Source organism: Pelodiscus sinensis, chromosome 1 (genome assembly GCF_049634645.1).
Source record: "Pelodiscus sinensis isolate JC-2024 chromosome 1, ASM4963464v1, whole genome shotgun sequence".
Taxonomy (NCBI): Eukaryota; Metazoa; Chordata; order Testudines; family Trionychidae; genus Pelodiscus; species Pelodiscus sinensis.
Genome location: NC_134711.1, coordinates 89487896 through 89510217, shown reverse-complemented (window position 1 = coordinate 89510217; position 22322 = coordinate 89487896). Strand labels below are relative to the sequence as shown.

At 43.7% G+C, this 22322-nt stretch overlaps 1 protein-coding gene across 3 annotated transcripts in view; it reads left to right on the top strand.

Annotated features, from left to right (window-relative positions):
- EP300 (EP300 lysine acetyltransferase) overlaps nt 1-22322 on the top strand; it is a 138762-nt gene that overhangs the window by 38125 nt on the left and 78315 nt on the right. For all 3 annotated transcript variants that reach the window (XM_075936301.1, XM_075936288.1, XM_075936292.1), the window contains exons 3-5: nt 12774-12950; nt 16285-16546; nt 21209-21322. In XM_075936301.1, coding sequence (XP_075792416.1) covers nt 12774-12950; nt 16285-16546; nt 21209-21322 — 553 coding nt within the window. The remainder of the gene's footprint in view (nt 1-12773; nt 12951-16284; nt 16547-21208; nt 21323-22322) is intronic.

The following is a 22322-nucleotide window of genomic DNA, read 5'->3' as shown; positions in this document are numbered from 1 at the left end:
ACAGAGGTTGCTTGAAGTAGCAGCCCCTATCTCCAGGGGCTCCTAGCTCCTACGGACAAAGGCTGCTCTGTCTCCCATGGAGCATCCTCTGTCTGCAGGGAGCTCAGACCCCATAGATAAGGGCTGCTGCCTCTGATACACAGTCCATGAGGGGAACTATTTGTAAAATAGGCTTACCTTGCGCAGCGGCTCCCACCTGGCACCCCCGGTACAGTATCTGCAAAGATTTCATATGGTTAATTGACTGTTCAATTAACTGATAGCAAATATTCCTGTGTCAATTACATGATATCTAACATCCCTAACCGGGAGCTTCCCAATCAATGCCTATCCTCTGATTCCCAACCTTCCAGATATGGGCCCCCTCTGGGAACCACTACTCATGTTCTCTCCTCTTCCCCTAGTGGCTGTACTGGGATCTGTGGGCAGTCTACAGGCAGCATACTTTGGCATCCAATGTCTCCTACACAGTGTACTAGGAAATCTCCTGCAGCCTCTGTATCCAGAGCCCCAGAACCTCTTGAGGAAACTGTTGAGGAACAAGGAGGCCAGACTACAAGAGGATACTTATACCCCAGGCAAATATCTTGTTCTCATTGGATAAGGTGGTCGTGTCCCCTCTGCTATCACAGGCCAATGATTTTAAGCGTTTTCAAAGCCTCACTAAGAGGGTTGCTGACACACTGCATATCTCCCTCAAAGAAAGACACCTACCACAAATTGCTGGACATATTTCATATTACCACTTCTTAAAGAATTGTCCTTTTAGTTAACAAGGAGCTTTTAGATTATGTTAAGGTCATCTGGCAGATACTAGCCTCTATTTCTCAGACATGTAAAAGTGCAAAAATACTTTGTCCTCCCCTCCCCCCCCCAGAGGTGCAGGCTTATGAATGGCCAGTTTTTAAACTCATGCATGTTGCTCTTAATGAAGTACCCCTGCATTCAGTGTGTGTGTTCCTGTGATTCCCTCTTCCCCACCCCCAGGAATACAAGTAAATAAAAAGACTATTGTTAAGAAAGTATACATTTTTATTTAAGGAACACAGAAGGGACAGAAAATAAATCCATGGTGGGATTCTTGAAGCTGGGAGGAGGAGGATCAGAAATGTGAGGACCGCCTTTTGCTTTGCGATGCCCTGGACCTTGAGTGTGAGGGTGCCCTTGAGTTCCCACCCTATGTCCTCGAGCAGTGTTTCTCAACCTTTTTTTTATAAAGTACCCCTTAAAAAAATAAGTACCCCCAGTACCTACAGTTTTCAGACGCACACATTTTTTTTCTACCCTTGCAACACTTTTGTTAAAACAACTTAATCGTAGTCGGGCCGGTGATGAAATTTTTGGGTGTAAAAAGTACAAAAACAATAAAACAATGTAAAACTTACCTGAATTTTGGAGAAAACTGAATTTTTGTTTTGTGTTGAGGTACCCCCCAGATTTCTCTCGAATACCCCCTAAGGATACTCGTACCACTGGTTGAGAAACTCTGTCCTAAAGCCCCTGGGGACCTGGATGAGGAGGGAAAGTTCTGCAAGGAGCGGGGAGTCTCTCTAGGTTCGCGTCTTGGAAAGCCACCATGCTTTCTATCAGATGTCAGGGACAAGCCATTATCGTGGTACTGCACTTGGAGTTCCCTGCATGCTCTCCTCCCCTAATACTCTGCTCCCATCTCTTCCAGTAGCGTATTCTTTCAGTTGGTTACACGCTTCCTGTGCAAGTGGGTTGATTGCATTTGTTCCTTGAACATGTCTTCCCTTGTCCATTTTTGCTTTTGGATTTGTACAAGCTGGACAGCTGATGGAGTATGCAGCAAGCTCCCTGCTGGTTCTCAATGTAACGAAAAGTTACAAGGAGGATACATTGTGGAGCCTGAAACCTAATCTGTTAACATACAGTGAAAGTCTCTAAATTTAGACAGTGGAGATGTGGTCTGTGCAATGCCAAAGGTCTCCCCAGAAATTTTGCGAAGATCAAAGTGTTCCTCTGAGAGCTTTATGGCACTATGCAAGAGAGGGTTCCTGCTCCATCTCCAGACATGTTAACAAGCTGTTCCAGGTCCCCCACACTGTGTAGGCACAGAGTATGCCACACATCACACCCAATTGCCTTAACCTGCTTGTAGCAAGAAAAAAATATGAATTCACCAGAAGTGCCTCCTCTTGAGTCAGTGCCTAACTGATATGTCCTGGGAAGAGGGGGTTGTCTCCAAGATGATAAAAAGTTCTTGTAAGCAAACTGAGTATTCTCTTCCTCCCCCACCATGATGTCCTCCACACTGCTGCTCTGATGAGTGTCTTGGGAAGATTCTACAGACTGGCTTGGGAAGCTGGTTGTTCCTTTCCTCCCCCAGGATTGAATGTAGCTGCTCGTAGAAGTGGCATGTTTGTGGTGATGTTTGAGACCTTTCTTTTGCCACCTTTGTCAGCTCCTTTATTTTCACTCTGCATTGCTGGGCATCCCTGGTATGTCCTTTCTCTGCCGTGGACTTTACAGTTTTGGCATTAATTTCCATGTTTCTTTTGCTGGATTGTAGTTCTGAGAACAGTTTCCTCTTCCCTATACATCTGTGAATCCAAGATCTTCTTCCCACTCTGTACTGGTGCTCATCTGTGCCCCTGGGAACTGAAGGTCATGGAATGTGAACTCATGGTCAGGTGTGCTGCCTGCTCTGAAGTGTGCTCACCTCGCTGTCCACACAGGAAAGGAAATTCATACATTCCTGGGGTTTTTCATGTTCACTTGAAGAGCAGTAGAGTCGGATGTCCTGGCCAGAGTGGTCAGTGGGGCACTGTGGGATGCTTCCTGGAGAGAAAGAATGTTGAGTATAGCAATGCTGCATCTACACAGTGGAAGGTGGAATTTAACATTACTCCTTATGAGAAGAGGAGTAAGTAATCTATTTTAACTGCTCTTAAAGTTGATGGAACAGGCTTGGTAATGTGGACTCATTCTTTAGAAAATCAACCTTATATAGCTAAATTCTACCTAAACTCCTAATGTACAGCAGGCCTAAGATTCCTCATGGGAAACCTCCTCCTGCACACCAGATGCCCCACTCCAACATGGGACTACAACTAGACCACCCTTTAAACATAGGCCACTTGTTCTCTTCTACACCTATCAAGGAAGACTGCATTTCTAATGGCCACCACTTCGGCATGACAAATAGGGGAAATAATGGTGGTGTTGGTGCACATGCTCTTCATGGTTGTCTCTAAAGACGAAAATCGCTCTGAGGCAGAGTTCTTCCCTGAGGTGGTTTTGTCCTTTCATATGAACAAGCTCATTCACTTCCTCACCTTTTTCTCAGAAGTTGCATTGTGACATCTGGGAGGCAATACAACATATGCTTGATGTTTTTATGCGGACAAGTCAAAAGGACTTTAGGGAATCTTCTAAATTCTTCTTTTCAATTGCAGACAAATTGAAGGATATCAGCTGAAAGGCTCTCCAATGGGTCTTGTACTGCATTAACTATTATCATGCCCATAACCCGCTGTCTCTCAGGAATTTGCACACTTGGTGAGATCAGTTTCCACCTCGGCTGCATTTATTAAAGATGTTCCTGTGTTGGAAATCTGCAAGGTTGCAACTTGGGCCTTTGCCCATACTTTCCTATAATATTATACAGTTACTTGAAATTCTGCTTCCAGTACCCTCTGACTTCACTCTGAAGCCCTAGCCCTTCATGTAGAGTCCTAGCTCTACATACTGTGGAGCACACTGCTGTGGAGCACCCATAGGACTTAATGCAAAGAGGAAGTTACCCTGTGGTTCTTTGAGACGAGTCTTTCTATGAATGCTTATTTTCCCGTCCTCCTCCCCTCTACTTTCGAGTTCTAAGTTCAGCGTTAGGGAGGGAACTGAGGGTAGTTTGCCCGCATAGGACTAAGTCTGCATCTGAGCAACCGTAAGTTTCATGTTCATGCATCTGAGCAACCTTTTTGGTTTGGCATCTTTTCCACTCCCTATTCAGACAGTTTATATCCCTTTTAGATTGCCATAGACAAGAGGGGATTCAGATCTCGCACTGTCTGGACAACCTAGTGTTGAAGGTGCTTCCCTACAAAGTCCCATCTGTTCATTATTTTTTAATGGGGGTTAATGATGAATCATCAAAGCTGCCTTATCCTGTCTGTCATTCTAAACTAATGAGCTCTCTGCATAACCACTCTGAGCCTCTTAATATTTGACAATGAGAAACTTTATAAAATCAAGTGATCCTCAAGCACTCTCCAGGCATCAGCAGACCAATGGCTTCAGCTGTTCAGCATGATGGTGATTTTTATGTAAACTGTTCCTTGGACAGTGCTTCATCTTCACCACTTCAGAACTTCTGATTACCGTACTCTGTATAAGACTAAGTACCACCACTTGACAATGCCTTTAGTTGTTTGATGGGTCATTCATTGTTGGTGCTCATGCCATCCCTTCAAGGGCAACCTAGAGCAATTCTGAAAGCAATTCATATAACTCTCATTGCAAACCTGTTGTGACTGGCTGATATGGGACACTCTGGTTCCGGATGAGTAGTTGAAAAATTTCTCCGCATAACATCTTGTATTTACCATCAGTAAATTAAGGTTCTGAACTCTTGATGTATTATCTAAAATGATGGAAGACATAATATTCAGAAAGGAATATTTAAATAGCCAGACAAATCAGTCTTCACAATAGCCACTACTTAGTACATTGTTGCAGTATGGGAATCTACTCCTGGATGAATATAATACAAGGAATAGGGTCCAAATAGGCCTGGAATGGTGTCAAAGCACCAAATTCATAGCAAGATGCATTCTGACCATGGACAATGCACTCACCATGAACCTATATTTTAAAAAGGCAAAACAAAAAACCAGGGCCACGCTGCATCTCTCTGCTCTTCTGGTTGGAGAGGAACCACTTATCGATAGTTCAAGGGGGAACCCAGAAGCAGGCTGCCTCAAATGATCTGTGGACTGGAGCTGCTGATTGGACATTTTTGTTACTTGTCTAACAAGGTCACTTTCCATTTTTCCAAACTGTTTGCCTGTAAAACCAAGATGCTCTGCTACTTTGTCAGACATAGGGCCCAAGATGGAGGCTCTTTCTAATGTGACTTCCTGCCCCCCTTCCCATTCTCTTGTATACAAAAGAACAGGAAGATCCCTTCAGTAATACTGTCAGTGTTCATAGGCTGAAGGGTGGTTGGGTTCTCATACCTGATCAATTGATTTTTGGGGTCTTCTGTATTCCTACCACACAGTTCCTATTATTACAGGGATCAGTTCTGTCCCCGAAACCAGACAAACGTCAGCTAGCTTCTAAGTATTTGGCAAGTTATCTAAAGCTATGGTGACCAACACGCTAGCCATTAGCCACGTGTGGGTATTTGGCCAGTTGAGTGTGGCTAGTTCTCTCTAGCAGTAGCTACAATAGTGGCTACTTATCCCCTCAAATTTCAAACATATTTTTGTGTCAAACTTTCACACTGGGGAAACTTTTTGGTATAGCTGGCCATATGTGGGGCTCCCAGAGTCTTCATTGAACTAAACTAGAGCCTCTAAATCGTCGTGTCCAACCAGTTGCGAAGAGAACTAGCCACACACAACTGGCCAAATATCTGCTAGTGGCTAGCGTGCTGGACACCATGGTTCTAAATCATCTATTGAAATGGAGAACTTCAGAGATTTAAAGACCTTTACTAATTAGTTAAAACGTAGAACCTGTTCCTTAAATACTGTTGTGACATCATGGTCAGAAGCCATATGGTTATGATAAAGTGCATTATAGCTGTATTTGTCCATATTTCACCAAATTCTACACAATAAAGATCCATTCTGTAGCTGATGGGATGTTGGGTGTTGAGTGTATAGAAAAAATGTATATCTGCTTGCTTCGAGTACTACCCAAAGGACGTTTCTATCTGGACTAGCGATATAAGTGACTGTATCAGAGGCAGCAAGGGGTGAGAGCAGAAGCCAGTGCTGAGGGGAGCTGACTTAAAAGCTGGTTCCTTCCCAGCACCATCTCCATGGTGCACAGGGGGAGGCAGAACTGTAGCAGTCCTGGAACCGGCATGAGCTAGGACTGCTCAGTCCCTGCTCGTGCCAGCCTTGGGAACTACCCTCCTTGCAGCTGTGCATTTTAAATGTAGCAAGAGCTGGGTGGCTGTAACTACATTTAAAATGCAGAGTTGCATCGGTGCTGGGGCCAGCATGAGCCAGAACTGCTCAATTCTGGCTTGTGCTGGAGTTACCCCTGCTGCAGTTACTGGCTTGTGCTGGAGTTACCCCTGCCTGCGCACCTAGCTCCTCCTACATTGAAACTGCAGAACCGCAGCATGGGTAGCTCCTGAACCTGGCGCGACCCAAGACAGAGCGTCTCCCCTTATCTACTAATCGTGTAGTTGCTACAAATTGTATCGATTACACTATTAGCCAGTTATCCGCTTCTTAGCATCCTTAATCTGGACGGCATCACGCCTCAAAATGGATACTTGTTTTTATTGTATTTTTTTAAAGATCTCTTCCCTTCATGCCAGTAGCTGAAACTAATGATTAGTTGCGGGTTTTTGTATTACAAGCTTGGCTTTTGTCAGAGTTGGGGTGAACTTAATGCTAATGGCTTTAGCTGGTCAGCATGGTGGAGACTTAACTGTTCCATAAACAGTGCTTCATCTTCACCTCTTCAGAAGTTCTGATTTTACTGAAATTCTGTTTCTTGAAGAATGAAGCCTTTAGATAAACATAGGTAATCTCAACGTAGTGATTGAGAAGCAGGTTGCTTAAACTCTGTTGCTTGAAAAAGCTCTGAACACTAGAAGCAGCCATAGCATTTATTCACTCTAGGAAGAGGACCCAAGAACAGATGGGGGTGGGGGGTAAGAACGGTAATGGAGATACCGATTACAACTGCCAGTAAGATCGTTCATTGGGAATACAGAACAGCCAAAGGAGATTGAGTAGGTTTAAATTGACGAGAGACCTCCTAATCAGAGGCCAATATATAAGATGGAGTTTCCAAATAGGTGTCCAGAATAATAGTATTGTAATACATATTTCAACATCTTTCTCATGTGCTGAAGGATGACATCTCACTTGGATAGTAGACATTTTTATGCTGTGCTTTTTATTGTATTTTTGGTTTTCTTGCTGTTAAGTTCCTGGTAAATATTTCCAAGTTGTCTGTCAGAAATTTGAGGGATTTTTAGAAAATGAAACTGATAAGAGGGATGCTTGAAGTTATAAAGATGGACCATATTAAAATGAATCAAGGTTAGAGGAAGTGAAAAGGTGGTACTAGTTTGAACTTCCTCAGCTTTTCTCTGTCTTAAATAGTTTGGGCATACAAAACCCCAGAAAGATATATATGAAGCAGGGCATGTTTAAACTGAAGTGGAGCTAGATGGATGTCATGCAAAAGGATTTGATTAACTGTAGAGTTTTGAGGAACAGACTGGAAAGAAGGTCTCAAAGCTTAGATAGGACTAAGACTAAAAGAAATTACAAGTGGTACAATTTGTGGCAATAGGAGGAAATCCAAAGGACTGTTGGAGTATAAAGGAAAGACACAGTATAGAGAGAAATTAAAGGGGGTGGAGGAGGGAAGTGTTGGGGGAATACAACGTCTTCTACACCTTGAAGAACCATTGACAGAAATTCTGAGGCAGGTGTCCTGGATATTGAGACACTCCAGGGCAGCAGATTGGGAGTTCTCTGGTATCTTTCTGATGTGTTAAAAATGGAGGCTTTTACTGAATTAAATCTGCTACAGTGACATACATCTAACAAGAGCACCCATAATTATGGGAGGGTAAGGACTTAAAAACTTAGAAAAAATATTTTAAAAGAATACATATTTCCAAGCGTGATCAGAGGAAATGTCCTATAGGCAGATTTAATAACTTCATGCTGCTTTGAGGGTACCATACTACATCTTCCCCTCAAACATGTGGGACTGGCTATTTTTATATAAAATACTGGACTACTGGATCACAAAACTGATATGGTACTTTTCCTGTGTGTCTGTTTAAAATTTCACTACCTCTTTTAGTTTTGTACAGAAAGTACATAATCATATTGTAGAAGGTATTTGAGGTGCAGGGGGCTGAGGTTGGAAGTTTAACACATGAGTGGGAATCGTTTGGATTAAGCACCATTGATGAAAATGGTAATGGTATCTCTTGCACTGGTGCAGCTATGCAGATTAGAGATGTTAAATATCGGTTATTGAATAGTCGAATAACCTCATGAATTCTTATTGGTTACTCGACTATTCTATAGTACCTGGGGGCAGAGCCAGCAGCCAGTGCACTCTATCAGTGGCAGCAGTGGGGGATGCCAGGTGAGAGCTGGTCTGTGAGAGGAGCCTGATAGAGGCAGCAGCTCCGGGATGGCAGCAGCCCCTGGCTGTGGCGGTGTGTGTGTCCTGAACTCCTGGACCTGGTGCGAGCTGGAACTGAGCCAGGCTGCCTGCTTGCCTAGCTACTAATACACTTTTTAAAGCAGAGCCACTGCAGGGATAGGTCCCTGACCCGCTACAAGCCAGGACTGAACTGGGCTGCTGGCCAGCCTGATAAATGTATTGGTGGTGATCAGGGAATGCATGTAGTCGATAGCATTAACCTGTAAGCTTTTTCTAATCAGTTAATTGACTACACTGTTGACTACACTGTTGCATCCCTAATGCAGATGGCTGATGTCTTTAGTTAGAGCAAACAAAGGGCTAGTTTACATGGAGACTTGGTACGAATCTAAAGCATACTACCCTGCCATGCACTAGCTGACAGTGCGGACCATGTACTAAGTCCATGTCTGGACTTAAAGGTAAGGTTGAATTTAAGATCCATTTTTTAGCCCCCGATTTTGTAAGGTGCATGTCCCCACCATGCAAGAATTCAACATAGTTCAAAGAAGCTTGTCACCAGTAGGGTAGCTACCATCGACTTGGAGAGCAATGCATTGTGTGTAGCTATCCCAACATGCTTGTGTCCCTTTGCATTGTGGGTTATGATCCCAGTCCATGTTGGGACCAAAACGGTATAGCTAGTGGCTCTGGGTACATGTTGTCAGTGGACCATAATGGATTCGTTTCCTCCCTTCACCTCTGCTTAAGACTAACAGCAAACAGTCTTTTTGTGCCCTTTTTTCTCTTGTTGGTTATCTGTGCAGATATCACAGCAGCATAAGCATGGAATCCATTGTGGATCCTGGTGAGCATCAAAACATGATGATTGTAACCTTGGTGCGCCTAATGCTGGAATATGTCCAGAACATATTCAGGGTCTGTTGCAACAAGAAGAATCCTGGGTGATCATTAAAATACTCTTTTGTGAAGCACTTGAATTGAGCAAAGTGCAAATGCCACGGGCATTCAATCCTCTGGACACAGTGGAATGCTGGTTCTGGTGCTGCCAGACAAATACAGACTGGTGGGACCACATTGTTATGCGGGTATGGGGCAATCAGCAATGTCTGCAAAACTTTTGCATGCATATGGCCATTTTCATGGAAGCTTGCAAATTGTGTTCCCCTGCCATGAAGTGCAGCAATACCAGAATGAGACATGTTCTGACAGTGAAGAAGTGAGTGATAACTACCCTGTGGACGTTTGCAACGCCAGCCAGCCAGCCACTGGTCGAGAGTCAGTTTGGAGTGGGGAAGTCTACAGTGCGGGCTGTTGTAATCCAAGTAGTCAAGGCAATCAGTACCCTTCTGCCACAGAGGGTAGTGACTCTGGGAAACGTGGAGGACGTAGGGGTTCCTAAACTGTGGTGAGGTAATAGATGGAACATGCATCCCCATCTTGGCATCCAGCAGCCTTGTCAAGGAGTACATAAACTGCAAGGGGTACTTCTTCATGGTGCTGCAGGAGTAGTTGGATCACAAGGCCATTTCCCCAACATCAAGAAGGGAAGGTTGGGAAAGGTGCATGACACACATCTTTAGGAACTCCTGCCTCTTTGGCAAGCTGGAACTTCTTCCCATACTGGAAAATAAACATTGGGACATTGACGTGCCAGTAGTGATCTTGGGAGACCTTACCTACCCCTTGCTCCCATGTCTCATGAAGCCATACACAGGCAGCCTGGACCGCAGTAAGGAACAGCTCAAACTAAGCAAGTGCAGAATGATGGTAGAATATGCTTTTGGGTGTTTAAAGGGAAGGTGTCCTGTAGGCTGTTAGACTTCAGCAAAAGCAATATTCCTGTTGTGATGACAGCCTGCTGTGTGCTCAATAATATCAGAGTAAGTGGGAAATGTATTCGTCAGGATGGAGTGCCAAGGCACATAGTATGTAGTCAGGGATTTTGAGCAGCCATACACCAGGGCAATAAAGAGAGCACAGCGAGGGACAGTGGTACAACTCAGAGAAGCCCTGAAAGACAGATTTATGAATGGTCATTTTTGAGTCATGCGTGTTGCTCTCAATGAAGTGCCCCTGCATTCAGTGTGCTTGCCTGTAACTCCCCTCCCCCACTCAAACACCTCTTTTACACAAGCAATAAAGATACTGTTCAAAAAATTTGCTTCCCTTCTGACCATTCTCCTCCTCCTTCCTCCACCATGCTGTCCTCTATGCTGCTGCCTAAGGCTGCCTGAGAGTCTTGGGAGGAATCCACAGACTGGCTAGGGAAGCTGGTCAGGTTCTCTCCCCCCCCCCCTCGCCCCCCAAAGATTGCACACAGCCAGTCATAGAAGCAGCATGTTTGCAGCAGTGCTCCAGACCATCCATTTGCCTCCTTTGTCTTGGTGTGATACTTCAACTCCTTTATTTGCATTCTACACTGCCAGGTGTCCCCGGTGTATCCTTTCTCCTCCATGCCCTTTGTGATCTTGGCATGGATATCTGCAGTTTTTTTGCTGGTTTGTAGTTCTGCAAGAAAAGATTCCTCTCACTCACACCGTAAGGTGCTCATCTGCAACCTGGAAAATGGAGCTCATGGTCAAGTGTGCTTCCTGTTCTGAAGTCTCGTCATATTGGCCACGCAGGAAATTAAATTGAAATTTTCCAGGGGGCTTTCCTGTTCACTTTTTGTATGTCTACACAGCAGAGTTATTTTGGAATAACATTTGTTATTCTGAAATAATGTTAAGCGCTGTCTACACAAGAAGTTCAGTATTTTGAAATAAATTTGGAATAACTGGGTACTTACGCCGACTTCCTGTAAACCTCATTATACAAGGATTAAGGAAGTCAGCGGAATAGCAATTTATTTTAAAATAAGTGCTGTGTGGACAATGCCAGATTTTAAAATAAGCTAGGCAACTTGTGTAGCTCAAATTTTGTAGCTAATTTCAAGGTACACGTTACTGTATAGATGTACCTTTGCAGAGCTGTAGAGTTGAAAGTCATGGCCATAGGGGTCTCAACCTGCAGGATACATTCTTGACCTCCAGGAAGTATACTTTCTCAGAGCTGCATCTGAACTCCCATAGTCAAACATGCAAGATGGAATTTAGCAGTTACCCTCAAGAAAGCAAAAATACCGAATATATTTTAATGGCCATTGAAGTTGACGGAACAGGCTTGGTAGTATGGACTTAATATTTAGAAAAACAACCTAATGTGGTTAAGTTTGACCTAAACTCCCAGTTTAGACCAGGTGTAAAAGTTTTAGTGTATTTTGATATACTGCTGCAGTATGCCAAAGTTTGTTACAGAGCTTCTAGTGTGGTGGTAGATTTAGCACTACTGTGGACACCTATGCCTGACATAAAGTCTTTTTAGATAAGCCTTTGCTATAGATGAGATCTTAAGTTTTCAAACGTCCTTATTATCATGGGGCTCTCAACAGTGCAAGCTCCAACTAGACATAACATGGTTATTGCTAGCAAGACAAAGTGGAGTAAGCATGTTAACTGCTAAGTGGGAAGGATGTTATGGTTAAGCATTGGACTGGAATTTGAGAAGACTGGATCTGTTTCTCTTATAGTCTTTGTGTGACAATACACAGATAACTTAAGCTCTCTCTATGCCTGAGTTCTCCATTTCTTCAATGGGGATGCTTTCTTATCACACGCTGATGCAAGGATATAGTCACTATTTGTGAAGTGTTTTACTACAATATAATGATGATCATCATAGTAAATAATAAGTAAAGATAACCTTAAGTGATAAGCCGGCTGGACTAAATACTTTACACTGAAAATATTTGAACAGTTCTAACTAGATTTGCATTGGTAGTTCTCTAGAACTCCTAGGCTTTGTCCACAATGCAAGTTTTTGTTGCAGAAAATATGCTTATGGAGGGACTCATTAGCATTAGTTGCTACATCATTAGCATATTTTCTGCTGTTTCTTGTTGCGCAAAGAGTTTTTGTGCAAAAAGCAGTGTAGCCTTGCGGAGAGGCATAAGGATCTTGTGCAAAACAGGGCTTTTGCGTAAAACGGAAGTGGCTATACTGCTTCTTTTTGTGCAAAAACCCTTGTGCAAAAAGAAATGACAGAAAATATGCTAATGATGTCGCAACTTATGCTAATGAGTCCCATATTAACACATTTTCTGCTGCAAAAACTTGCAGTGTAGACAAAGCCCTAATGGAGATAGCCAATCTGTGTGTTTAGTCTTGCTGTGGTGAGGGTATGGAGTTACATAAAGTGGTTTAAATGAGGAACACACAGCATGTGTTAGAGCTTCACATAGCAGACTAATTTTTGTTCCTGGGTCTTTGTGCCACTAGTCTCTTCTTGTAATGTGCTGTAAGAAATATAAGCAGAGTATAATTAAATGGAAACTTATCTTCCTGACTAAACCTACTATAACTTTTATATTTCTTCTTAATCCTTAGATGGGAATGATGAGCAATCCCAGTCCTTATGGCTCACCATACAGCCAGAACTCTGGGCAGCAGATTGGAGCCGGTGGACTTGGTTCCCAGATGCAGAATAAGACTGGGCTACCAAACAGCTTACCCCAGTTTCCAATGGACAAGAAGCCAGTTCCTGGGACAGGAATGCCTAACATGGTAGGTAAAATTGTGGGTTTTACTATCAAATGGGTGGGAGATCAAATATGGGCCTCTTGCAATATTCTGCTTTTGCTACTCCCGAATTTTATAGCTGTCAGATACCACATGCATTCTCTGTGTCCTTCTGTGTCATGAGTATGCATGGTGGAGGGTTGGGAAGAAGGAAGAGGTAAGTAGATTAGGGATGTGAAAGATTACTTGGTAAGCATTCCCCTAAACAGGTAATACTTACTGGTTCTGGTTGACTGGTAGCCATTGTTGGAGCAGCTTCCTGGCTGACATGGGCAGGGGGCTGCTCCAGCCCTACAGGGGCCTGCCACGGACAGAGACTGCTCTTGTCCTGGGTGCCCACCAGACAGAGGCTGCTCCTGCGACTGGTGCAGTCTCTGTCCATAGGCAACCCAGGCGTCCCACAGGCAGGGTTGATCTGGCAGGGACTGGGAACCAGCAGAGCCACTGGTAACCCCAGCACCAGTCTGGGAGGTGGGAGCCCCACTGGTTGGGAACTGCTTCATTGGGGTTGGAGTAGTCTCCAGCCAAGAATCCTGCTTTAGTCGGTTAACCAGTTAAACACTAGGCAAACCTAACATTGAACCAGTTAACTGATTATCTGGTATGTTACATCCCTAGAGTAGATTCCCTCTCCTCACTAGTGTCAGATTAAGGAATATTGGGAAAGGAAGTGAGGGTATTCAATGGCACAGGAGTGGGAGGAATTCCTCCTCCAGAATAATTCAACTTGATGACCTTCTGTCCAGCCCTGATTTTTTTTCTTCCATCTCCTTCACTGGTTTTCCACTGTGCTTCCTCAGGTCAGCTTTGTGTCTTGGCAGCTGCTTTTCATCCATTCACTACCAGATTACCATGAGAGAGAGAGAACAAATCTTTTTGTTCCCACATTTATAGTAATACTTGTTATGGTAGCATCTGGGAGTCCCAGTCTTGGACCCACGGTCTGATTGTGGAAGACACTATATAGTCCTATAACAGATTGCATCATCCCCAAAGAGCTTTGTTCATGTTTTAGAAGCTGTGGTTGTCCTGTTGCATTCTTGTTTCAGGCAGCTGCTATTGGTGGTGGCTCTGCCCCTTGCTGTTGTTGAAACAGGACTTTCAGAGGAAAAAGGGGTGGGATTCTTTAAAATACATGGCCAAAAGGGCTAGAATTAAAATAAACACTTAATTTTTGAGACTTGACTTTATTCAGAGTCTTGACTTTTTCAGAAAAGAGCTAGTGGTTCCAACTGCACTTTAATTTTGTAATTTTTTTTATTTTAAAAAACTTACGTTTAAAAGGATTAATATAACATCCTGCTATGTTCACAGCAGAGTACAGAAAAAGTGTATAAAAATGATTAACATATTTTTCTAACTATTATGGACATTCTTGTTTCTAATAAGTTCATCCTTGAAAAGGAAAGATTTCTCCTTCCTCGTCAGAATCAGACTCTAAGCTTTCATTTCAGCAGATGTTTATAGCCAAAATCCTCTTCAAACTAGCTTAGTAGAATTCAGTTAGGGATATTAAAGTACTCTGAATTTAGTTTTCACTAACCTTATTTATACAGTGCTCCCCATGCATAGGCCCTAGGGGTGTTATACAACAATGGAATGCAATGCAATAAAAAAATCTTCCTATTAAAAGGCAGGAAAGGGAGAAACTTATACAGGGACTGGAATTACTGGAAAAAAAATCTGGAAGCAGTGTGTCCTGATTGTTGTGAAAAATGGGAAGGGTGGAAGAAGTGGATGTCTTAGGGATAAAGCATACCACAACAGCAAAAGTGTGATGGGACTCTTCGTATGAGATTGGCTACTTGTCAAAATAAGCCAAGAAGAAGGTCCTTAAGCTACGCTGGTCCATCATTACAGCTGTTTAACGCTATGGCAATATCGGCAATATGTGAACTTAAAATCTTTCAGAATTCTAAAAATCAATGGGGCTATCTTGATCAGTTTGTCACTAACAGGGAGCTAAGGCTTAATTCCTTAAGCAGCAGTGTTGCCACATTCAGTAAGTGGTAAGAGCTCTGCTAGAAGTGTTACTAGAAGTAAATTATAATATCTAAGCTTTTTGTTCTGAATATGCTGCTGTTGCAAAAATTATTATAGGATAAATCAAAGTGCATCTAGTACAAATTTAGTGGAAAAACGCTCTTGTACTATCTGACAGCTTTCCCTGAAAAGAATGACCAAAATAGTGCCTGAGTTCTAGCATGCTTCTCAGAAGAGGGAGAGGCGAATAGGAGATACTAAAGAAAAGGACATTCTTGTATTGGCTACTACTACCTAATATCAAACTTTGTCTTCAGATGTTGAGGAGCATATGTCCAGACCAGATATAGATCAAACAGGATCCAGAAGTCAAAATGCATGTTGATTATGTGATGTACTCTGCATATGCCACTTAATGTTTAGGAGCAATCTCAATAAGAAGCCGTATGCATACATTGAATAGGATGAAGCTCTGAACACTGCATTTCAGGCTATTCTGAAGCACGATTATTCATCATTATAATTTTGTGCTGCTCCTCTTGTGGAAGGAGGAAGTTAATAATGCTATTCTAAGTATTTAAAGGAAGCATTAAATGAAGTAGCACAATCTAGGCCAGGAATTCTTAGGATAATTTTTTTTGTGGCCTTGGAATGTGACCATTAACTCTTGCTAGTGGCATGCTCACATTTTCCCAAGCTGCCTCCTTAGTCCTAGCCCAAGAGGCTGTGGCTGCAAGAAAAGCCCCTGGTGGCCACATTTGAGAAATGCTGGTCTAGGCTAATTAAATTGTGCACTACCCAGAAGTTTTGTGGCATATCTGGTAGAGAATAAGTAAAACCTTTGTTCTGTGATACCTGCATGAAATGTTTGTGACCAGGCAACTTCTCAGCCATCTCCTCTTAAGTTTCATTCTGTTGCTTTCAAAGGTGGAGATTTTTTTAATCCCCACCTCTTTAAATAATTGTATGAGTGCTATAGGAGCACATTTCTTTGAGATGTTTTAAATATGAAGTTTAGTTCTAGTCATATTGAATGTATTTTATGTAATGTGACCTCACAAATACATCTGAAAGGGTGTGAATCGAACTGGCCTTAATTGAGTCACACAGATAGTGTTGGGGAGAAAAGGGAGAAGGAGAGAGTAGTAGGCAGAGAGTACAGTTGTTGCAAGCTGATGCTCAAACTTGTTGCTGATAAGTGTTGATAAACATTAAATTTGGGTAATCAATGGTTAAAGGTAGGTGGAAGACACAAAATTGCATTCATGATCTGGCTACTCAGTGAATTGACCCTGATTATTTTTGACTTGTGTATGTCTCCATCACTTTTCTCAAGGGCCAGCAGCAGGCTCCTCCAGTTCAACAAGCTGGGATGGTGGCAGCTGCTCCCCAAGGAATGGGATCGGGAGCACCTACAGCAGATCCAGAAAAACGTAAACTCATTCAGCAGCAGCTCGTTCTCCTTTTACATGCTCACAAGTGTCAGCGGCGGGAACAGGCAAATGGTGAGATGCGACAGTGCAACCTCCCTCATTGCCGCACCATGAAGAATGTCCTAAACCACATGACACACTGCCAGGCTGGCAAATCCTGCCAGGGTAAGTAGAGTGAGTATGCTTATTGGGTAGGACTCCATGAAGGAGAAGATGGGGAACTTTTCTCACTTAAAAGACACTGGAGTAGTTAGCTTATGAGAGGGTTTTGACAACCAGATGACTCCATGATCACATCTGGATGCTCAGGAAAGAAAGGGTTAAGCGCCTTTTTGATGCAGAATAGGGATGTTAGATATGGTACAATTGAATAATCATGTAATCGCATGGAAATCTTAGTGGTTTATGCTCAGATTGATAGACTCATGTTAGCAGAAGTGGTCGCTTGTAACAGATGAGTTCCTGTCAAAAGTTTGCATGCTAGAGAGCTGTGATGTTCTATGACCTCTGCAAGTAATCATGTGTTCCAGGTGGTCTCTTCAGAGATGGTTTTAGGTTGGTTTTAATATAATGGCAATATCTGTTAACCATGTCCACTAGCCATTTGACCTCTGGCCATCATATTGTCAGATCTCACATGGTAGAACATGAATTGATGGTACAGGATGAACCTGTCTAGTCCAGAACTCTGTGGTTTGGCAAAATCTATGGTCCGGCATGATTTTAGTTAGCTTGGATGTCCACTGATCATGCATATGGCCAAGTTTCCCATGCACCCATACAATTTTACAGCCACCAGTCCTGGACGCGGTGTTCTGTGCTGTTAATTTAGCTCTACTTTACCCCTAAATGTCTTCTAAGAGCCCAGTAAGCAGTGGAAGTGTTGGTAATGCTGCTAGATAATATTGACTTCCTGTGGTTCAGCAGTTTCTCTGTCTTGATACTGGTGAGGTCCAATGATGCTGGACTAGAGAAGTTCAAGCTGTATAGTAAACGCTTTATCTAGCATGTTGGAGGAATGAGGAGGAATAATGAATATTCTGGTTAATTGAGAGTTATACTTTACCAATGGGAATACAAATTTTCAAAAAATTAGAATACAATAAAATGAACGAAGTGTAAGATAGCGTACAATGTAGTGGCAGTTCAGCACTGCAGAGTAGTTGGTTTCTTGAACTTTGTTGTATATAGGTAGAGTTTTCTAAATAGTAGATTCTTAAAACATTACATGTGGTACACCCAGATCACTAAAAATACCCGTAGTAAAACTTATATTAAACATAATTTAATCTTTGTTTGCTTCAGAAGGCAGTTCAAGATCTTGCAGAGCCTCGGTTATAGTTATCAACATCAGTTATTGTAGATGTAGGAGATCGGGTCGTCCTCATAGGTTCAGCCCAGTGACACACCCCTGTAGCTGCTTTTTAATATAAATCCCTGATTTCATCTTGCCTACCTGTCTTGTGGCTCTTTTGCATGAAAGTAGAGTGGAGAATATGCAGTAACACAGGGGTTCCCAAACTTTTTGATACAGGGACCAGTAAATCCATTCACAAACTTTTGGAGGACTGATACTGTTCATTTGCATATTCATTAATCAAATGACAAATATTCAAATAAGTTGTTTCTGGTCCTCCCAAAACCCCCAGTGCCAGCTTTAGCAAAGCTTTTGATATGGTCACCCACAATATTCTTGCCAGCAAGTTAAGGGATATGGATTGGATAAATGGACTGTAAGACAGAAAGCTGGTTAGACCAGGGTTGCCAAACTTTTTACTTTAGTTGGAAACCCCCCCCCCCCCTTTTTTTTTTCAATACTGCTTTTTGCAGCCCAAAAATATAAACACATAAACTGAGAATACCAGACATATAACATGTCTGGTATTTTCTCATTAGGTAAACTTGTATTATTACTAGATGTATCAGTTTGTGGTTTCGAACTGCCTTGCTGGTAAATGTGCTCAGGCTGTATGAGTGTGTCTACCAGCCAGACAGTTCGCAACTACTTGAGGGGTGGGGGGCGCGACACAATAGAATCCCGGGGCCGGACTAACTCATGCTTTGTGGGGGGCGGGGGGGGGGGGGGAGAGAACAGAGGCAGCGTCCCAAGATCTACATATGGCCGGGTTGGTCCCACTCCCCGCAGGCCGGTTCATTTCACCTGCCTGCTTCCCCCGCTGTGCCTCTGGCCAGCCCCACTTCCCTCAACCCCCTCCCGGGCAGCCAGGTCCCCCCCGCTTTTCCTCCCAATCTCCTTTTGCCTTTCCCGCATCCAGCCCTCCTTCCGGCAGCCACTTCTCTCTCTTCCTCCCTCCTCCCCCCCATCTTCCCTGGCCAGCTCCCTGCCCCCAACCTTGCACCCCCCGGCAGCCCTGCTTCCACCGCCCCCCCCAATCTCCCCTGCCTGCCCTGATTCCCCCATCCAGTGCTGCTTCCAGTGGCCAGCTCTCCCCTCCTCCTCACCCCAGAATCCTCTGGCACCTGCACTTTCCCTTAGCCCTGCACCCTCCTGGTGCCTCCCCTTTCCCTTACTGCCCCTGCCCCCTTTGCCCCCTCTTTCCCTGATATCCACCCCCTCAGCACTCTCTGCCCCATCCCCTCCTGCCCCTCTGTGCCCTCACACATGACTTGCTCAATCCCCACGTCTCTCATGCCCACCCCTTCTTTCAAGCCTTCTCCCAGCACCTCCTCCTCCAACCCCCAGTGCCCTTTCCCTCTCCGCTCCTCTCTCAGCATCACCCTGTCTCTCCCCCCCCCCCCACTGACACCTCCCCTCCTGCCCTTTCCCTCATTGTCTGTACTTGGCCCCCTGGCATTTGTCTCTCTCTGCTGCACCCTGTCCCTTGGTGCCTTCCCCGCCCAAGCCCCTTCTCCTTCCACTCCTCCCCCTCTGCGCAAGCCCACTGCTGCCTCCTCGCCTTTGCCCAAGCCCATACCCTACCTTCTGCCTTCCACATTGCGGGGCCGGAGGCCACCAAAACCAGCGTGGCCCCGCCATGTGCCTCCGAAGACTTTTAAAATCCTGGGGCATGATGTCACGTCATGCCCAGGCGTCCTCCCTGCCCACATGCAACGCCGCACATGGGCAGCAGCACGCAGTGAGAAGGAGCCGCACATGGCCGGGATGCTCTGGGGGCGGGGGACCTGCGCCCGCGCCAGGAAGAGCCAAGGGAGAGACCCCGCTCCACATATCAGTGGAGCAGGGTCCCTGGCTCTGTAACTCGCCGGCACTTCTAAGTTCAGGGGCGCAGGGCCCGAATCAGCCTAAGGCCGGCCCTGCCAACAGACACCAGGCATGTTGAGGCCCAGTATTTTTTCCTCAGGTATTTTTCCCCGGGTATTTTTTCCTAAACGCATTGTTTGGGAAATGCTGCAATAGCGTAACGTGCTGGGCAACTTGTACTAGTCCTGGTTATTAAATTGAAGATTTGTATTGGAAGCTGTCAGAAATGATGGTCAATTAAGCTTTCTGGTTAATGAGTTCTGGATAACAGAGCTCTTACTAGACTTGTTGGGCAATTGCCAGGGGAAGTCCCAGGGCTACAGTAGGGTGGTATTGGAGTTCAGAGGGGGAGTGCTGTATGTTGAGTCATTAGGCAGCCAGTGCCTCAGACACGTGTCTGGAGACTGTTGCTGGAAGTGTTCGGTGCTTGACAGGTAAAGTTGAGGGACTGACCACTTGTGTAATAAAAGACCTTCAATGATGGCCTTCACCTAAAGAATAAAGGTGTTGGTCTCCATGTTCTGGATTGTTTTCTTCACCTCTCTCTTGTGATTGATTGTAGGACTGCCATTGGCTGGTGAACTACCTTTGTCAACTTAGACATCTGTATTTCAGTGATAGCAGTGACTCTTGTGTTCACAATCTGTAAAGCCTGTTGGGCTGTCTCAGGAGAAAAGTGGACTATATATAAACATAAGCCATCAAGGAGTATGCTTTTTTATATGCCCTTTTTGGCAGCGGGGCTGTTCTTCACACTGTAGTTGGTAATAGGTCAAAATGGAACCCATTTTTGTGCATACCTTGTGGTGTTGCTTTAACTTACGTACAGTTCTGCACAGTTCAGTTTTAAGTTCTGCAGTAAGTCTTAGGTAAACACTTCAAAAAAAATTTCTCACTGACAATAAGAACTAACATATAGAAAGTGGATGATTTGGGATTGGTTTAATTATTTGAAGCTGATTGTCTCTGGTCAGTACTGACTTGGGGGAAAGTTGAAACAGTGACAGTTGTTGCAGATTTTTGGCTGTTCATTCACCTTTGTACAATTGGTAGACAGGAAGTGGGATCAAACAGTTTGTAGTGGCTAGTAGGCAAGTGTACACTTCTGACAATTGTACCTCCATGTGAAGGTGTCAACAAGGATATTAAGCAAACATGGAAAATCCTCTCTGCCCCAAAAACAGGTTTATTCAGGTGAAGCATGGGGAAGTTTGTCTAAAACTCTGGGTGTAGATGGATGTGTGTGGGTGTAAGTTTGCTTAGCTTTCTGATTGCTATTTTGGAATTTCACCTTCACTAAATTAAAATTTAAAAGTAAAAATTAGTAAGAAAAGCAAGGTGGCATAAATAAACCAAATGGAAAAGACCTTAACTTTTGATTAAACAGAACTGAATGGTAGCACCTCTTGATTGTCTTTGAATACTCTAAATCTTGTCCTGGTAAGAGGTTAGACTGGATGTCTTAGTAGAGCTCTCCCCTCTCTGATTAAGATATTTTGTGCTATCATACTTGATCATCCCCTGTGTATATGCGTGCACAGGTATGAAAGAGAAGCATGACAATTTAGAATTATCTTTTAAAAATGTTTTTGTTCTTTTTCTAGTGGCACACTGTGCATCTTCTCGACAAATCATCTCACACTGGAAGAATTGTACAAGACATGACTGTCCTGTGTGTTTGCCTCTCAAAAATGCTGGGGACAAAAGAAACCAACAATGTAAGCCCTCTTGTGTCCTTTCTATACTCGATTAGCTGTAAAAAGTCATGATTTAGTGTTACATTTGTGTATTGTAAACCTCTAAGAGCATGGATCGGAGCATGGATCTTAGCCAGTTGGTTCCCAGCTTGTAGCAGTGCTGGGATTCTTCAGTCCCATATGCCGGACTCTGCAGTTGTCCTTGTTGAGCCTTATCAGATTTCTTTTGGCCCAATCCTCCAATTTGTCTAAGTCACTCTGGAACCTTTCCCTACCCTCCAGCTTATCTACTTGTCCCCCTAGCTTAGTGTCATCTGCAAGCTTGCTGAGAGTGCAGTTCTTTATTAACGACATGGATGAGGGGATGATGTTGTACAAAATTGGTCCCAGAACACACCTTTGGAACACTCTGCTTGATACTGATCGCCAGCCAGACATTAAGCTGTTGATCATAGCCGTTAAGCCTGATGATCTAGCCAGTTTTCTATCGACTTTATAGTCCATTTATTCAATCCATACTACTTTAACTTGCTGGTAAGAGTACTGTGTGAGACCATGTCAAAAGCATTGCTAAAGTCAGGGTATATCATGTCCACCACCTTTCCTATATCTAGAGAGACAGTTACCTTGTCATAGAAGGCCATCAGGTTGGTTAGGCATGTCTTGCCCTTAGTGAATCCATGTTGTCTATTCCTGATCATTTTACTCTTTCAAGTGTTTCAAAATGGATTCCTTGAGGATCCTTGGCATAATTTTTATGGGGACTGAGGTGATGCTGACAGGTCTGTAGTTCCCTGGATTATCATCCTTACTTGTGTTTTTTTTTTTTTTAAATTGGGACTACATTTGCCTTTTTTCCAATCATTCAGGACCTCCTCTGATTGCCATGATAATGGCTTTTCCTGACCACCACCTTATCACTAACATGCCTGTAGAAACCGTTTTTTACCTTTTTCAACTCTTGCTAGCTGCAATTCTGTCCAAAGTTTCCACTTCTTATAAGCTTCCTTTTTGTGTTTAA